Source organism: Danio aesculapii, chromosome 24 (genome assembly GCF_903798145.1).
Source record: "Danio aesculapii chromosome 24, fDanAes4.1, whole genome shotgun sequence".
Taxonomy (NCBI): domain Eukaryota; kingdom Metazoa; phylum Chordata; class Actinopteri; order Cypriniformes; family Danionidae; genus Danio; species Danio aesculapii.
In genome coordinates, this window is record NC_079458.1 from 13,124,635 (window position 1) to 13,141,758 (window position 17,124).

The following is a 17,124-nucleotide window of genomic DNA, read 5'->3' on the forward strand; positions in this document are numbered from 1 at the left end:
CCAGCACCCAGACAGTTCTTCAGGAAAAGAGGAGAACCACAGCAGTACAGTCGACCCTGAGAGATGATGGCCACACGGTCACTCAGCAGATCCGCTTCATCCATGTGGTGAGTGGACAAGATCACCGTACGGCCTGAACAACAAACACACACATACATACAGTACACAAAGTTGTACATGTGTGCTTAAAGAGAAAAGATGCACAAAATAAAATATACCACTACTACTACTAATAGTAGTAATAATAATAATAATAAAAATAATAACAATAAAAAAAATTTATAATATTAATGACAATAAAATAATAACAATATTAATACAATATAAAATAATAATAATAATAATAATAATAATAATAATAATAATAATAATAATAATAATAATAATAATAATAATAATAATAATAATAATAAAATAATAATAATAATAATAATTATTATTATTATTATTATTATTATTATTATTATTATTATTAATATTACTTTTATTGTTATAATAATTATAATTATAATTATTATTATTATTATTATTATTTACATAAAAGTTATATAGCTTTTTTAAATACAGATTTGATACAATACAAATGCTGGATTGATAGATTATCTAATATTGTGTAATTTGCCAGGAGTGTAAAAATTACATAAAATATTTAAAAAATACATAATTCTACTACTACTAATAATAATCATAATAATTTAATATAGAGATGGACTGTCAGATTGATTGATAAACTGAGAGTGAAGCTGCTTTGCTTTGACACAATCTACATTGTATAAGCACTATACAAATAAAGGTGAAACTGAGGTAAAATATATAAATAAATAATTATAATTAATGATAATAAGTGATAATAATATAAATGTACATTGAATATATAATAATAATAATAATATTAATAATAATAACAAATGCATTATATCAATATAATAATAAAAATTGAATTTAATACAAAGATAAACTGTCTGATTGAATGAGAAACTGAGGTAAAATATATATCAAGAAATAATTATAATTAATAATAACAAATGATAATAATATAAATGTACATTAAATATATAATATTATTATTATTAATAATAATAATAATAATAATAATAATAATAATAATAATAATAATAATAATAATAAATGCATTACATGAATATAATAATACACAATAGAATTTAATACAGAGATGAACTGACAGATTAATTGATAAACTGAGGTAAAATATATTAAGAAAGTATTATAATTAATGATAATTAATTATAAAAAATTACATGTACAATAAATATATAATATAAGAATATAAATATATTCAAAATAAAACTCATAAATGGATGGCTCAATGCATGGATTTATTTTAAAATTTGATGCATTTCCCAGGTACCAGCACGGTATTTCAGCAGAAGGTCCCAGATGGAGCGTCTGGAATATGGGTCCACTCCTGATGTGGGTTCATCCAGAAACACCACTTTAGCACCTCCAACAAAAGCCATGGCCACAGAGAGCTTCCTCTGCATGCCACCTGCATATTTACAAAAACAAACTCCTCTTGTCATTCCTCACAAATGTAGCTTTGTAACAGAACTAAGTTCAGACTGCAAAGGAAGGAATTGTAAAAATAAAAAAACACTATGATTCAATGATCAAACCTGACAGGTTTTGTGCCTCCTCATTCCTCTTGTGAGGGAGACCGAGATCTTCCAGCATATTTTCCACCTCTAGCTGGGCTTCAGGTAACGGCCTGCCCTTCAGCAAAGAGTAGAATAAGATGTGCTCTGCTACTGTCATACTGCAGGAGAGAAAGATATCAAATAAACAGGATGAGTAAAGGCTGGCAGACTTAGATTTTGTCCTCACAAAGTCAAGTCAGAAAGAGTAAAAGAAAAAGAAAAGAAACATTGTGAAGTTATATAAATATCTGTAAAATATTACTGACATGTTTTACTATATAATGATTTTTAATCATGGATAGAACATCGTTAACTTGAACTACTAACATATTGTTTTTTTAACATGGCAATACCATTGTTAACATGATGCTAACATGTTTTATTACACTGAAAACATGGATTAGCATGATGCTAGCATGTTATAACACATAGCTAACATGTTTTACAATATACTAACAGGTTTTTACCTTGACTATACATGGTGAACCTCGTGGTGATACTGTTTTACCCCAGATGGCTTGCATTTTAGGATACAATGTGTAACGTTTAGCATGTTTGCTATGCTAAAAACATTTCTAGTGTTTTGCTAACATAAATTAACATGTTGCTAACATGTTTCTATTGTGATTACCACATTCCAAGCATAAATTAGCAAGTTGATAGCTTGCTTTAGCACATTGCAAACATAAATTAACTTATTGCTTACAAGTTTTTAGCTTGAATGTATATGTTGCTAGTTTGTTTTATTTGTTTTACCAGCTATACCAGCATTTTGGAGAAAATGAAATATAATTTCTAGTATTCATCAGTTTTTTTTCTTTGCTAACATAAATTAGCATGTTGCTAACATGTTTTTAATATGCTGCTAGCATGAATTAACAGATTGCTAATGAGTTTCTAAAATGAAAAAAAATATGTTGCTACGCAGTTAGCATTGTTAGCATGAATAAGCACATTGACATTGTTTTTAACTATTTTCACCATATTTTTAACATATTTGAACATCACTAGCATAAATAAACATGTTTATTATGTTCCTATGTTTTAACACATTGCTAATGTTTTATTATGTTGCATGATTTAGAACAAGTTTAACATGATTTCAGACACAATAAAACACAATTAGAGTCAGACTAGTCCTGGTTTGGTGGTTGTAGCTTAATGAGATGCATCTTAAAATGTTGACTTAGAAGAAAAAGCTGCATAAATAATAGATCAGTATTCTCACAGCAGGTGTATAAACATCTTTTACAGTAAAAACACAAAGGTTTACGAACTGGTGAAAGATGATATTATGCTGAGGGCACATTCCCAGAGATTTACGAATGGCGTCCATGTCAGTTCGTATATCCTTCCCATAAATGTATGCTGTGCCAGAGGTGGGAGGAAACATGCCGGTGAGAACAGACCTGTGAAAGAGAAGAGAAAACATCCAACGCATGATGTTACCATATATAAACAAAGATCAGTGTCAGTGAGTTTGGATACTGTACGTACATTGTGGTGGTTTTTCCTGCACCGTTGTGGCCAAGAAATGCAGTGATCTGACCCTCATAGAAGGTGAGACTCAGACCATCCACAGCTGGTCTAGAGCTGCCGCTAAACACCTTATACAGATTCTCCACACACACTCCAGCCACCAAACCAGATGGCTCAGGCTCAAAAAATACCCTCCCTGAAGGAATACAAGATCGAAAAGTTATTAAGATGTCTCCACACTGTAAAAAAAAAAACTCTTGCTGCCTTACATTTAGTTGATCACATGAATTATTTTAGCCATCTCAAATTACATCAATCAAACTAACTAAAAATATTAAGTAAAATTTTGTATAACCTAAAAAAAAAAAATTTGAAACTCGATTAACTTATTAAAATAAGTTGAAGAAAAATAAAATTATTTGTTGTCTCAATATTAATAGGTCAATATTAACAGCCCCCGTAATATTTTTTTCGATTGATTACAGAACAAACCACTGTTGTCCAGTGACTTTTATAGTTAATATAATAAGTTAGATAGTCTTTAAAGTGTATTTTCAGCTATAAATAAATATTACATACTGTAATCATGGCAAAGACATAATAAAATGTTAATAAAAATTAGTTAGTAAAATTACTATGTTTAGAAATGTTAAATATTTTTATGGAAGCCCATTCCTGCCACTGAATAATATATATATATATATATATATATATATATATATATATATATATATATATATATATATATATATATATATATATATATATATATATATATATATATATATATATATATATATATATATATATATTAATATTAAAGTCAGAATTCTCAGTTATAATGTCAGAATTACAAGTTATAAAATCAGAATTCTGAGTTATAAAGTCACAATTCAGAGTTATAAAGTCACAATTCTGAGTCATAAAGTCACAATTCAGAGTTATAAAGTCACAATTCTGAGTCATAAAGTCACAATTCTGAGTCATAAAGTCACAATTCAGAGTTATAAAGTCACAATTCTGAGTCATAAAGTCACAATTCAGAGTTATAAAGTCACAATTCTGAGTCATAAAGTCACAATTCTGAGTCATAAAGTCACAATTCAGAGTTATAAAGTCACAATTCTGAGTCATAAAGTCACAATTCTGAGTCATAAAGTCACAATTCAGAGTTATAAAGTCACAATTCTGAGTCATAAAGTCACAATTCAGAGTTATAAAGTCACAATTCTGAGTCATAAAGTCACAATTCAGAGTTATAAAGTCACAATTCTGAGTCATAAAGTCACAATTTTGAGTTATAAAGTCAGAATTCCGAGTTAAAATGTTGCAATTCCGAGTAATAAAGTCACAATTCCAATTTATAAAGTCAAAATTCTGACGTTTAAAGTCGCAATTCCAAGTTATAAAGTCAGAATTGCAAGTTATACAGTCAGAATTCCGAGTTATAAAGTCACAATTCTGAGTTATAAAGTCACAATTCAGAGTTTTAAAATTTTTATTTGCAACTTTATAACTCAAAATTCTGACTTCTTAACTCTGAATTCCAACTATAATTCAGAATTGCGACTTTATAACTCAGAATTCTGACGTTATAACTCGGAATTGCAACTTTAAAACTCGGAATTGCAACGCTATAACTTGAAATTCTGACTTTATAACTCGAAATTGCAACTGTATAACTCAGAATTGCAACTTTATAACTCAGAATTGCAACTTTATAACTCAGAATTCTGACTTTATAACTCGGAATTGCAACTTTATAACTCGGAATTCTTACTTTACAACTCAGAATTGCAACTTTATATCTCGGAATTGCAACTTTATAACTTGGAATTCTGATTTTACAATCTGGAATTGCAACTTTATAAGCCGGAATTCTGATTTTATACAATTTTTTTATTTTATTAAATAATCTTTTTTTATTTTTCAGTGGCGGGATCCTTCCATATTTTTCTGTTAAATATCTTTATAAAAAAATATTTAGATTTATTATTAGTGTATTTATAATTATTATAAAATATTAAAAAGCTTTAAAAACTATTATTAACATAAAGGATGAATTGGAAAAACAAAATCTGAAGTATCTATTATTTTGTATGAAACCATGGCTACCATGGTAAATGTTTAATAGGAAAAGCTACATTTACACCATGATCCGTGAGAAGAAAGGAATGTTACAGTCACAGGTAACAGAATAAACATCCCTAATGTCTCTAATATACATTAACCGGTAATAAGACAAACACAGAAACCAGCATTCCAATCCACCAGCCGAACAAACAGACACAAGGTCAGTGGATTTCCAGAAAGGACACTAACAGAGAGGAATTTGTGCATCCAGTGTGTACATGTGGACTCGTGAGTCATATACATGCCTGGCGCCACATTATACAGTGTGCTTGAACTTAAGACGGGCTGGCAAGTGCTGATGGATAATGCCAGCCAAACTTAGACTGCAGTAATTACTCCCATGGGGCTCCGTCGGTTCAAAGCCAAGAAACCTGCTGGATGCCTGTGCTCTAGTCAAGCAGATAAGCTTGGTTAGGTGTAGGGATTCATCTGATAGGATCCTTTCCAAGGGGTAAGAAAAGAAACAGCACCTTCCTGTTTGTTGTAACAGGTTCCTTCACAAAATGCAGCAAAAGGAAAGGTTTCCTCTGATAGATACTATATATTTTTTAAAGAAATAATCATGTACTTTGAAGAGCCACAGTACATTTGACAGAATGAACAAGAAAAATATGGCATTTTTATAGGGTTCTTACTCCTTTTCCGAAACCAAATTTAAACACATTTCAGTCATTTTCCAGGTAAATTCTCAAACTTTTCCAGCACTTTACAAGTGTGGAAAATTACCAACATGGGTTCATTATTGATACGTATCACTGCCTACATTTCTGGATAGCACGAAATATGTCCCAGGAGCTGCGTTTTTTTTTTTTTTTGCAGTTTTTGTTTTCGTGAATCCGCCAGAACCCTCTGTGTACGCTTTTTCAGATCTCAAATTTCTCTTGTGAGTGACTTTCCAGCCTACTCTTCTAGAGTAAATCCACCAGAGGCTACTGTCGCCTGACTGACTGACCGACTGGTGTCCCCACCCACCTCCTTCCATAAACGCAATTGACAGTGTTTCCAAAAACATCGATTGACCCACCCACCACCTTCCTTAAACCCAACCGACGCTGTTTTTAAAACCAATCCAGAAAAAGAAAAGCCCTCGCGGCCGCCTGATTTTTACCATGTTTTCAGATCTTACCACGTTCTCACCCTGTTTTTACTTGTTTGTTTATTTTTTGCCTTTTTTTTTTGTTCTACGTGCTTTATTTAACCGTTCTTTGCTGGAATCAAACCCCATCATCGTGGTCAACTCCTCTCTGCATCTCATGTCCGTCTCATGTCCGCCGACATACACAGCGAGCCACTGGGCAAATTGGTAGTCCACATGGAGGTAAGCAGTCAGCTGGTAGCACGAAAAGAAACAGAAGCCGTCTGTGTCATACCACCTCATAGCGTTTGTTTTAAAGACGAAATGCAGCTATACTTAGCTCTGGCTACATAATTCGTGCTCTCTTATACGGAGTACGTTTTTACAATGAACCCGTGCTGCAAATTACATACTTAAATACCTCATCAGACTTCATCAACACTTTTTTTGTCTCATTTCTAGTCTATCTAAAAAATCTTACATCAAGAAGCTTTTTTTAGTCTAGTCAAGTAAAAAATATTGTCATGTTGCCAAAAATTGACGTGACTTTTTCCTTAATACAATCAAAATAATTTGCAATGGTAAGAAAAATAAACTTGTTTTTGCTTTGAAGGAAGTTCATTTTGCGCACCCCATTGGCAGATTATTTTGCTTGTTTTAAGGGAAAAACTGACTTAATTTTGACAATATTTCTGGAAATGAGGCAGTTTTTGCTTGTCTATAAAATGCTTCTTGATTTAAGAGTTTTTTTAAAAAAGAAGCAAGACAAAAAAGGAGCAGTGAATGCCTTTAATCTTTCATTTTAAATGTATATTTATTTTCATTTCATACATTGTGCACTCACAAAGTGGTAATCTCAATGCATTTTGTTTTCAATTTAATCGCAAAGCAAAACTATTTATTTTTCTCTATTTAAATAGTTCAATAGATCAGTAAGACATTTACATTTTCAAGCAGTTTGAAACACTTTCTCTGAAACCTAAGCACTTTTCAAACCTTAAAAACATTAGGTCAATCCCTGTATTTAACACTTTCATGTTAGATGCTCATGTTGCATGCATGGCTAACATGGGACCAGTTGTACGTACAAACAGGGTCACTATGTTTTAAGGGTAACTATTATGTCCCTTTTTACAAGATGTAAAATAAGTCTCTGATTTCCCAAGTGTATGTATGTGAAGTTTCAGCTCAATATACCACACAAATAACTCTTTGAAACTGCTCCTTTAAGGCTTTGATCCTAATTGTGCAATTTTGGTGACTGTCGTTTTAAATTCAAATGAGATTGTTCTTTTTTTTTCAAAAGAGGGCGGAGCTACAAACACCTATGCATTAGCATAGTGGCAGATTCAAAACCTGAATGAGTTTTTCATGACTCTCAATGTTCTAGTAAACTAAACCTCTTTTCAAATGGTAGTACTAATGCAAAAAGTGACCTACTGTATATCTTGGATAGCCAGAGGGTGAGTAATAATTGTGTAGTTATATCTTTTTTTGATCAGTATTGAGTTGTATAACACACCTGATGAATCTGTGCTCATGCTCTTATTGATCTCCTCTTCTACCATCCTCCTCTGTTGTTTCTCCTTCTCTAGTTTCTCCCGGATGTCTCCATGTTTGCAGGACCCGGGGGGCTCTGGAGGTTTTTCGGGTGCTGTGTGGTTTTTGGCCTGGTCATCGGTGTTGTTCACCAGATTATCAAAAGCAGGTTTCTCCACCGTTGGCTTTCCAGGGACTGTGTAGAAAGATTGATTTCTCATAAATAAAAAAAACAAATAAAAATATGAAGCATTAAAAGAGTTGCTCACCTTGTTTTAGAGGCTCAGGTCTGTTTAACCAATAAGAAGGCTGGATTGGAAAGTAACAAGGCCGACCAATACCGTATTGCCCTGATGATGAACACATAATGTTAAATTTGAGTCTCTGATATTTTTTATATTAATACATACAAATGGATCTGAATTAGGGCTGCATGATATTGGAAAAAACTGACATTGCAATATTTTGTTTCTCTGCAATATATATTGCGATGTGAATTTAACTTCACAATATGACTTAAGTTAAACTGTTTGGAAAAAATTCATAGTGTTACATTGATTGGGATGATTTTGTAGAGGAGTGTATCTGCATAAAATTAGCCATAAATATACAAAATAACTTAAATTCAATTAAAGCACAGAGGAAAACAATAGAACAAAATATGAACATGAAATAAGCGCTTGGTTTTTGGTGGAGTCTAACAATCTTGAGGTACTTAAAATCAATAATCAAATGTAAACCTGATTAATCTATAAACCTGATCGATCTATCCTTGCAACTCTTAGCATTATTAATGAATTTGGCAATATATCAGGCTACAAAATTAACTTTAATTCTAATGCCTGCTTATTATCCTCGTTAATTACTGAAAATCTCCACAATATTTCACGTTTCACTTGGAGTTCGACAGGTTTTAAATATTAGGGCGTGGTGGTGACATCTCCTGACCTTGAGGATCTGTTTGGCAATAATTATCTCCCATTAAATCAAAAAATTAAGGATGATTTAGAATATTGGTCTTTATTGCCCATATCTCTCCTGGGAAGAATAAATGTGGTGAAAGTGAATGTATTGCCATGTCATAGTTATTTATTTCTGTCTCTACCCTGCTATTAAAATAAATCATTTTCAAATCTTTAAATAAACAAGTTAGCACTTTTATTTGGAATAACCATCCACCAGGGATTGCTTTTAAAACTTTGTGAAAATCTAAAGAAAGTGGAGGTTTAGGGCTCCCAGATTTTCAGTTATACTATCGGGCAGCACAAACAAAAAATATTGTAAGCTGGGTACACTATCGAGAAAATGCACAGTGGACTGATATTGAGAAACAAGCCATTTATCCAGTATCATTAACATCATTACCCCTCATTAATAACATAAAGCAGGTAAATAACTGCTTAAAGACATTTGTTATTTATAATATAATAATAATCAAATGTAAAAAGAATACTATACAGTCTTTAATGAACACAATTAATTTAAAGCAACAAACAATAATTTCTTGCACTCAAATGGTATAAATTTGCTTTAAATCGTACAGTCACAGGCCTTTAAAACACATCCAAGTAAAAAATCTTTCACACTATTAGATTGATTAAACTTCACAATGACTCACAAATCGCATGTGGTTCCTGGTTAATTATAATCCCAATTTGAGATTCCAGATTTTTCGATGTGACTATTGCAGATTAGCACATTGCAATATCAATGCTGAAATGATATATTGTGCAGCCCTAACCTAAATATAATTTACCTGGGAAGACGATATCGAGATACCAGGCGAGAACGCCATACAGAACCGTATCCACTGCCATCATGATAATGGAGTTGAGAAAAGAAAACTCGTCCCCCTCCAGGAGACTGGTTTGGATGTTATCCCACTGCAGGCCGAGGCCCTGCTCCTCATAACGGGACAGATACTCCGTCCCAAAGCCAAACGCAACCTGGGACATCAGACTCTGTGGATGATACACAGTTTTAGATGTAGAGAATCACTTTTAAAGGGATAATTTATCCAAAAATTTGGCATCAATTTACAAAAAAATATTCATAAGTCTCTGCAGGTTTCACCAAGTTACATTTAAGACTTTTTAAGAAATTTTTTAAGACCATTTTGAATGAAATTTTAGACTCATACAGGGCTACATGCTAAGGAGTTTTTCTAATAGCCCAAATGGATTTTTTTATTTATGAAAGTACAATAACAATTATGATTTAATCATGAAAAAATTATTACAAATTTAGTTATTTCTTAGCAACATACTTTAAATAATGTTTCAAAACAAGCAAGCTCTAGTTTTTTAGCTCTAACTTGTTTTTAACATAACCGTTCTTCAAAAAAAAAATTTTTAACATTTTTTTTATAACAATAATAAACTGAATGTAAGCACAAATATCTGTCCAGGTCAGTGTCCTCAGCAGTAAATACATGGAGAACTATAAAACAAATGTTATTGTAAGGAAAATAATTAAAACATTATGATAAAAAATAAGAAAGTTTAATAAAAAAGTTTTATTAAGGGGAATGTTAGTGATGGCCAGATTGGGTAGCTATACGTAAACTAAGGAAAATTAAGACCTGTTTAAAAAAATGTAAGACCTAAAACACAATGTTTCAGCAAATTTGAGACTTTTTAAGGCCTAAAATTTAGTTTTTAAGATTTAACACATTTTAAGACTTTTTAAGACCCGCGGATACCCTGATTATAAAAAGAAATGCATCTGAGCTGTGAGCTTGGAGAGTTTTATAATGCAAATCAATGATTACCAGCACTTAAAATGATAGTTCACCCAGAAATTCTATCATCGTTTACACATCCTCTTCTTGTTCCAAACCTGTTTGAGTTTCTTTTTTTATTATTATTATGGATGTCAATGGCTGCTTTTTCCCAACATTCTTCAGAAGATTGTGTTTTGTGTTCATTCATAAAAGTTTATAACCACTTGAGTGTGAGTAAATGTTAAAGAAATTTTCATTTTCAGATGAACTATCTCTTTAAAGAGTAAAAAAAGAGAGAGAGAAAAAGCTTAATGTGCTGCAACTTAAGAAAACACATGCATAGAAAAACAACACCAGCAAATTAAGAAAACATCTTCATCGGTTTAACAGCACGGATGAACTGAACTGAAAAAAGTGACGGACCCGACTGGGATTCGCTTATTGTGCAGTGACTATAGCTCAATGAAGCTGTAAGTGATGAGAAGTTGTGCTTTTTTTTTTTTTCATTTTAACACTCTGAGTAAATGATTCCTTTGCCTTTTGCATATTATTAACCTAAATAAACTGACGATTAACTGTGAATCGTTATTAGATTGCTTAATATCCTCAACTAAAAATGGTTCAAGGTTCAAATATGATTCAGGTGCAATGCTTCATTGTTAAAACGAGGAAAACATAAATTGCAGATAAGAATAATAGGCGATTTAAAAAAAAGGTTTAGCCATCGTACATACAGGCAAAACTAAAATAATACCCATCACAGTGTATGTCAGCAGAGATTTCACTTTTATTCAGCCTGCCATATAATCAAATTATACTCATGCTCAAGATTTTAAGCTACCACTGAGAAGAAATTGCATTAAATACTGTTAACTTACAGTTTTAATTCATCTAATCAATAGCTAATAATAACTTAAAACATTCAACGTCCAATGAAACATTTGTCCTTCTCTAGAACTTCAGTGAAAGAAACTGAGATATAGACATTAAAAAGTCATTTTAAACATTACATACATTTAGTTGTACAGTTTTTAGCTACAGTCCTTTTCTTCATGTCACTAACAGTATCTGTGCTTGACCAATTCATCAGGCCTACAAACATTCATTTCCTTTATGTTCCAAAGCCATGCGAATGACTTTTATTTTGCCTGTATATGTTTTTTTAACTCAAAGTGCCAGAAGCTGATTACTTGAATATTTGGAATCTTCAAAGACCACAGAAGATCCCCAAAGACCACAAAACAAGATATTTTGAAGAATGTTGGGGGAAAGCAGCTATTGATATCCATAGTAGTAACAAAAAATACTGTGAAAGTCAATGTTTTTTTACCAGCATTCTTCAATATATCTGCTTTTGTGTTCAACAGAAGAAACACAAACAGGTTTGGAACAAGTGGAGGATGAGTAAATGAAGACCTTTTAAGTGCCAATAGTCATTGATTTGCATTATGTGTTGTTTTTATTTACTCTAAAAGTGCCAGTAGCTTTTTTCGAATCCCTCAAAACCCCAATTAAAAATCTGTAATGTTTTCCTGAAGAAAATGTTAGCCTCAAATCATTATTGGGTGAATTTTAGCTTTAAGTTGTAGTTTTGTTCACTGAGAAACCTTTATAAGAACTTACATAATCAGTTCAGTTCAATCATGAGTTTTTGTGTAACATACCGCCATGATTTTCATGTCTTTGGTAATGCGGTCCTGCCAGGCGAAGCAGACTACATGCGGCAGGTACAGGGTGAAGTAAATGATGCCACTGCAGGCCGCCGCCAGATTGGCCTTATTAAAAAACACACTCATGAGGAAGCATTGCATGATGGTTGCTGTGGTGAAAGTGAGCAGGAAGAGGAAGAGGATGATGGGATTGCTGTAGTTCAGCACTTTTCCTCCCTGTGAGAAAACAAAGATGCCCATTTATATTCTTGAAACTAAAACCCACTGTGGGTGCAAATGCCTTGTTGATGCTAGAGGTCAGAGGAGAATGGCCAGACTCGTTCGAGCTGATAGAAAGACAACAGTAACTCCAATAACCACTCGTTACAACCGAGGTATGCAGAAGAGCATCTCTGAACACACAACACGTCCAACCTTGAGGAAGATGTGCTACAGCAGCAGAAGACCACACCGGGTGCCACTCCAGTCAGCAAAGAACAAGAAACTGAGACTACTATTCGCACAGGCTCACCAAAATTGAACAATAGACATTCGGATGGTCAGAATAAATATATGTTTTGTTTTGATTTCACTGGTTTTGTTGATAATACAAATCTATAAAAAAATAAGTATAAAAACCCCTTTTACTATTATTATGAACATTGAAAACTGCTTAACATCCATATGGTAACTGTGATATCTTTTTCCCCAAAGGATTTTTAGAATTTTCACAGAATATCATTCATTTGTAACAGGAATAATGTATTTTCTTATTTTTTAACAATTAAGGATGCCTTGGCTTAATAAAAAATATTTTAATAGAAAATAAACTTTTAAAAATCCAACTGGAAACCAGAACTAACTAATAACTTACGAACAAAATAAATAAATAAATGTACAAAAGATGTAACAAATAATAAATATCTCGAAGGGTAGAAACAATTAAAGCCACAAGAGGGCAGCATAGCACAAAAATCTGAATACTTGCTCACACTTCAGCTGAAAGCATTCATTTTCTTTTCGGCTTAGTCCCTTTATTAATCAGGGGTTGCCACAGCGGAATAAACCACCAACTTATCCAGCATATGTTTTTACACAGCAGATGTCCTTACAGCTGCAACCCATCACTGGGAAACACCCATACACCCTCATTCAAACATATACACTACAGACAATTTAGCTTACCCCATTTACCTATAGTGCATGCATTTGGACTTGTGGAGAAAACCACAGAAATTGGAGGAAACCCACTTGATCACTGGGAGAACATGCAAACTCCACACAGAAATGCCAACTGACCCAGCCGAGGCTCGAAACTTGCTAAAACTTAAACCAGCACAAATTAAATTTTTCAGTTAGCATTGTAATCAGGTTTTAGGGTGTTTTGGACACCATCACTCACCATGATAATAAGAGTTAGCAGGGCTGTGCTGGAGGCCATCATGAAGAAGGTGTCGATGAACCACGTGCACCAGAGCACACGGTTGGTGACCCCCATGGCCTTGAGTGTCTCTTTCAGCCTCATCTCCTTTTCCAGCACGATGCTCTTTACTGTCATCGACACAGAGTAAACCCAGGCCAGAACCATGAAGATCGGAAAGCAGCGGTTCAGGGTCAGCATGAAGCTGGAGCGTGGGTTGTGAAAGGAGGTGATGAAAAGAGAATAAGACAATGTTTGAACAAATCATATGGATGCAACAATATTAATATTCTGTTTGAGTATCACATTTTATACACCAGACTTTTGGCTCACATAGATTGAAAGAGGAAAATAAGAGAGAAATATATTATTCCATATGCATTTTGTTGCACACTTATATGGTTAAAGCATAAGATGAAATTACCTTGTATATTAATGCATAGTTATTTATAATAGGCACAGAATAAAGGGATAAAGGGATAGTTTAGGCCAAAAATTAAAATGATGTTATCATTGACTAACCTTTCACAAATTTTCTTTCTTCTAATAAACACAAAAGAAGATATTTTTTTTTAAATGTTGAAAACCGGTAACCACTGGCTTCCATAGTATTTATTTTTTCTACTATAGACGTCAATGGTTACCAATTTTCAGCATTCTTCAAAATATCATGTTTTATATTCAACAGAGAAAAGAAACTCCTAAAGGTTTGGAGCGAGAGTAAATGGTAAGTACATTTTCATTTTTGAGTGAACTATCACTTTAACTTATGACAATATATATCTAAATGTGAAAATGAGAATGATCATATAATTATACATTAAATTAGGCTAAACATAATCAGTCTGAAATATCGGTCTTGATATACAGTATATGAGCAATATCACACTCGTAGCAGTGCGATGTGGCTGTATATCGGCACTGGTGGGAGGCGTGCATTGCAGCCGCGTGCCTTAGTGTTCCACCAGTGATGATATACAGCCACAAGAATCAGATACATGTCCTTCTTGTATAATATGTCCCTTATAATTTGTCTCTGTAAATAAAATTTATGTGAAATGAACAAAAAGTAGGGTGGCACGGTGGCTCACTGGTTAGCACTGTCGCCTCACTGCAAAAAGGTCGCTGGGTCGAGTCCGTGCTGGCCAGTTACCGTTTCTGTGTGGAGTTTGCCTGTTCTCCCCGTGTTTGCGTGGGGTTCAGGGAGGTTTTGAGTGTGTGTGTGAATGAGTTGTGGCCGATAGTTGGTGGTTCATTCCGCTGTGGTGACCCTGATCAATAAGGGACTAAGCTGAAGGAAAATGAATGAATGAATGAACAAATGTATGTGTCGTTATACTGCCCCGTAGCATTTATTTTACCTCAAAACTGCAGACAAAAGCATGTTTAAGTGCATTTTGTAAAATGTAGGCTGAAGAAGATATTTTCAATGAGCCTTTGTTAATAAATTTACAATGACCGATGACGAATAAACAATGTTTATGTCATATTTTTATATTATCTCTTAATAAAATCACGATTTTCTCACTCACAGGTCATCCACATAGCAGGGATAGGGCATCTGCTGCAGGTAAACTCCTAACGGCCATTCCTTCCCTGTGTGTGTCTTTATTATTCCATGTTCAATCATGTCCTGCAGGTAAGCAAATCCTCCCCAAATATATCGCAGGTCATCCATGGGATCCGCTCTTGGGCCAGGATCCCAGTATCTGAACACAGGATAAAGAGAGGAATAAATGCAAAGAAAATGGCTTTGATGAGGAATGGCTCATTGCAGGCTACAGACCTGTCTTTAATCTTGTTGGTGCGCTCCACGACGTCAATGTCCATGCGGATCTTGACTTTGACATGAGGGGGAACTTTAGTGGTCCAGGAGTACATGTCAACAAACACCAGGCCGGCCCAGAACTTGCCCTCCTCCAAAAGGTTTAGCGCTCGATGGGTGAGCTGATCCTCATCAGAGATACTGGAGAACTTGTCCAGGACTAGACACTGGAGATAAAGGGGTATAAGTGACAGTCACAGAGTAAGTTGTACCATTGTATTAGTATATGTAGTGAGTCTGTAATGAACTGCATACATAACAATGATTCTGTTGCAGAAATAGTGAAATAGTATGCTATTATAAATAGTGAAAATAATCCATCGAAAAAGGCTTTAAGACTAAGCGGAATCCTCTGTTGGCTGTTGTGACTTCAGCTAATCAGTTTTGTTCAATGCAAACAAGTATTTTTACTGAGTCAAACATCGAGCTGTGCAAGAAAACATACAATCTGATGTACGTGAAGTCATCTTTCGCTACTGTATTGTTCTTAAATAGAGAAAACATTTTACAAATAACTTTTATTCTAAATCTAGGACCTTATTCTCAAAACAAAGAATGAACAATAAAAGGTGTAAAGCATCAAAAGCGGCCCATATTATAATTAATTTGAATAATAATTTTCCTATTCTTGTTATGCATGAATTTTCATTTGTACTTTTTTACAATAGAGGCTAGAAAAATTGTGAAGCTCTATGTTATTATAATAATTATTATTATTATTATTATTATTATGTTTGATTTTTTTTCTCATTCAAATGGCAAAATTCTGAGGAAATTTGAATGTGCTTTGGGCCAGTTTGTTATTTGCATAATAAATTCATAATGACGCAAATTTGCCACACACTTTAACAGATTTTTTTTCTAATGATAAATGATGTGATAAATTAGTATTTTAAAAATAGGTATTGTATTCATATTACTTTATTGTAAATCTTTAGAAAATATTTTTAGTACATCAAAAAGTGTGGTTATGATGACCATCCGACAAGATAATCCAGCTAAAAATGTCACAAAAATGCAGTATTTAAATCTCATAATTAAATAGAAAATTATATATAGCGTATAACTGAAAAAAGGTCCTCTTTTTGAAAAAAGAAAACCACCCTGTTCACCAGTCTGGCTTAACATAATAATTTTAATTTAATTTACATATAATTATATATTATTATGTATAATATTATTCCTATTATTATTACACATTACATAAATTACATATTTATCTATCTTTTTCCTGTTAATATAAATTTATTATTAATAAAAAATCATTAAAAATATAAAGATTGAAGTCAGAATTATTAGCCCCCCTTTTAATTTTTTTCACAGTATGTCTGATAATATTTTTTCTTCTGGAGAAAGTCTTATTTGTTCTATTTTGGCTAGAAAAAAAGCAGTTTTACATTTTTTTTCTAAACCATTTTAAGGTCAAAATTATTAGCAAATCTTTTTCCGACTGTCTACAAACCTTCATTATACAATAACTTGCCTAATTACCCTAGCCTGCCTAGTTAACCTAATTAACCTAGTTAAGCCTTTAAATGTCACTTTAAGCTGTATACAAGTGTCTTGAAAAATATCTATTAAAATATTATTTACTGTCATCATAACAAAGATAATATAAATCAGTTAT

At 32.8% G+C, this 17,124-nt stretch overlaps 1 protein-coding gene across 1 annotated transcript in view; it reads right to left on the reverse strand.

Moving 5' to 3' along the window:
* Positions 1–17,124, reverse strand: part of abca4a (ATP-binding cassette, sub-family A (ABC1), member 4a) — an 88,364-nt gene that overhangs the window by 28,900 nt on the left and 42,340 nt on the right. Inside the window, exons 12-22 of the mRNA XM_056450430.1 lie at positions 15,459–15,664; positions 15,205–15,381; positions 13,655–13,877; positions 12,268–12,489; positions 9,638–9,842; positions 8,151–8,231; positions 3,153–3,366; positions 2,933–3,064; positions 1,635–1,774; positions 1,370–1,507; positions 1–133 (exon numbers count right to left, since the gene is read on the reverse strand). The exon at positions 1–133 is cut by the window's left edge and continues 58 nt beyond it. Of these exons, the coding sequence (XP_056306405.1) occupies positions 1–133; positions 1,370–1,507; positions 1,635–1,774; positions 2,933–3,064; positions 3,153–3,366; positions 8,151–8,231; positions 9,638–9,842; positions 12,268–12,489; positions 13,655–13,877; positions 15,205–15,381; positions 15,459–15,664 (1,871 nt within the window). The remainder of the gene's footprint in view (positions 134–1,369; positions 1,508–1,634; positions 1,775–2,932; positions 3,065–3,152; positions 3,367–8,150; positions 8,232–9,637; positions 9,843–12,267; positions 12,490–13,654; positions 13,878–15,204; positions 15,382–15,458; positions 15,665–17,124) is intronic.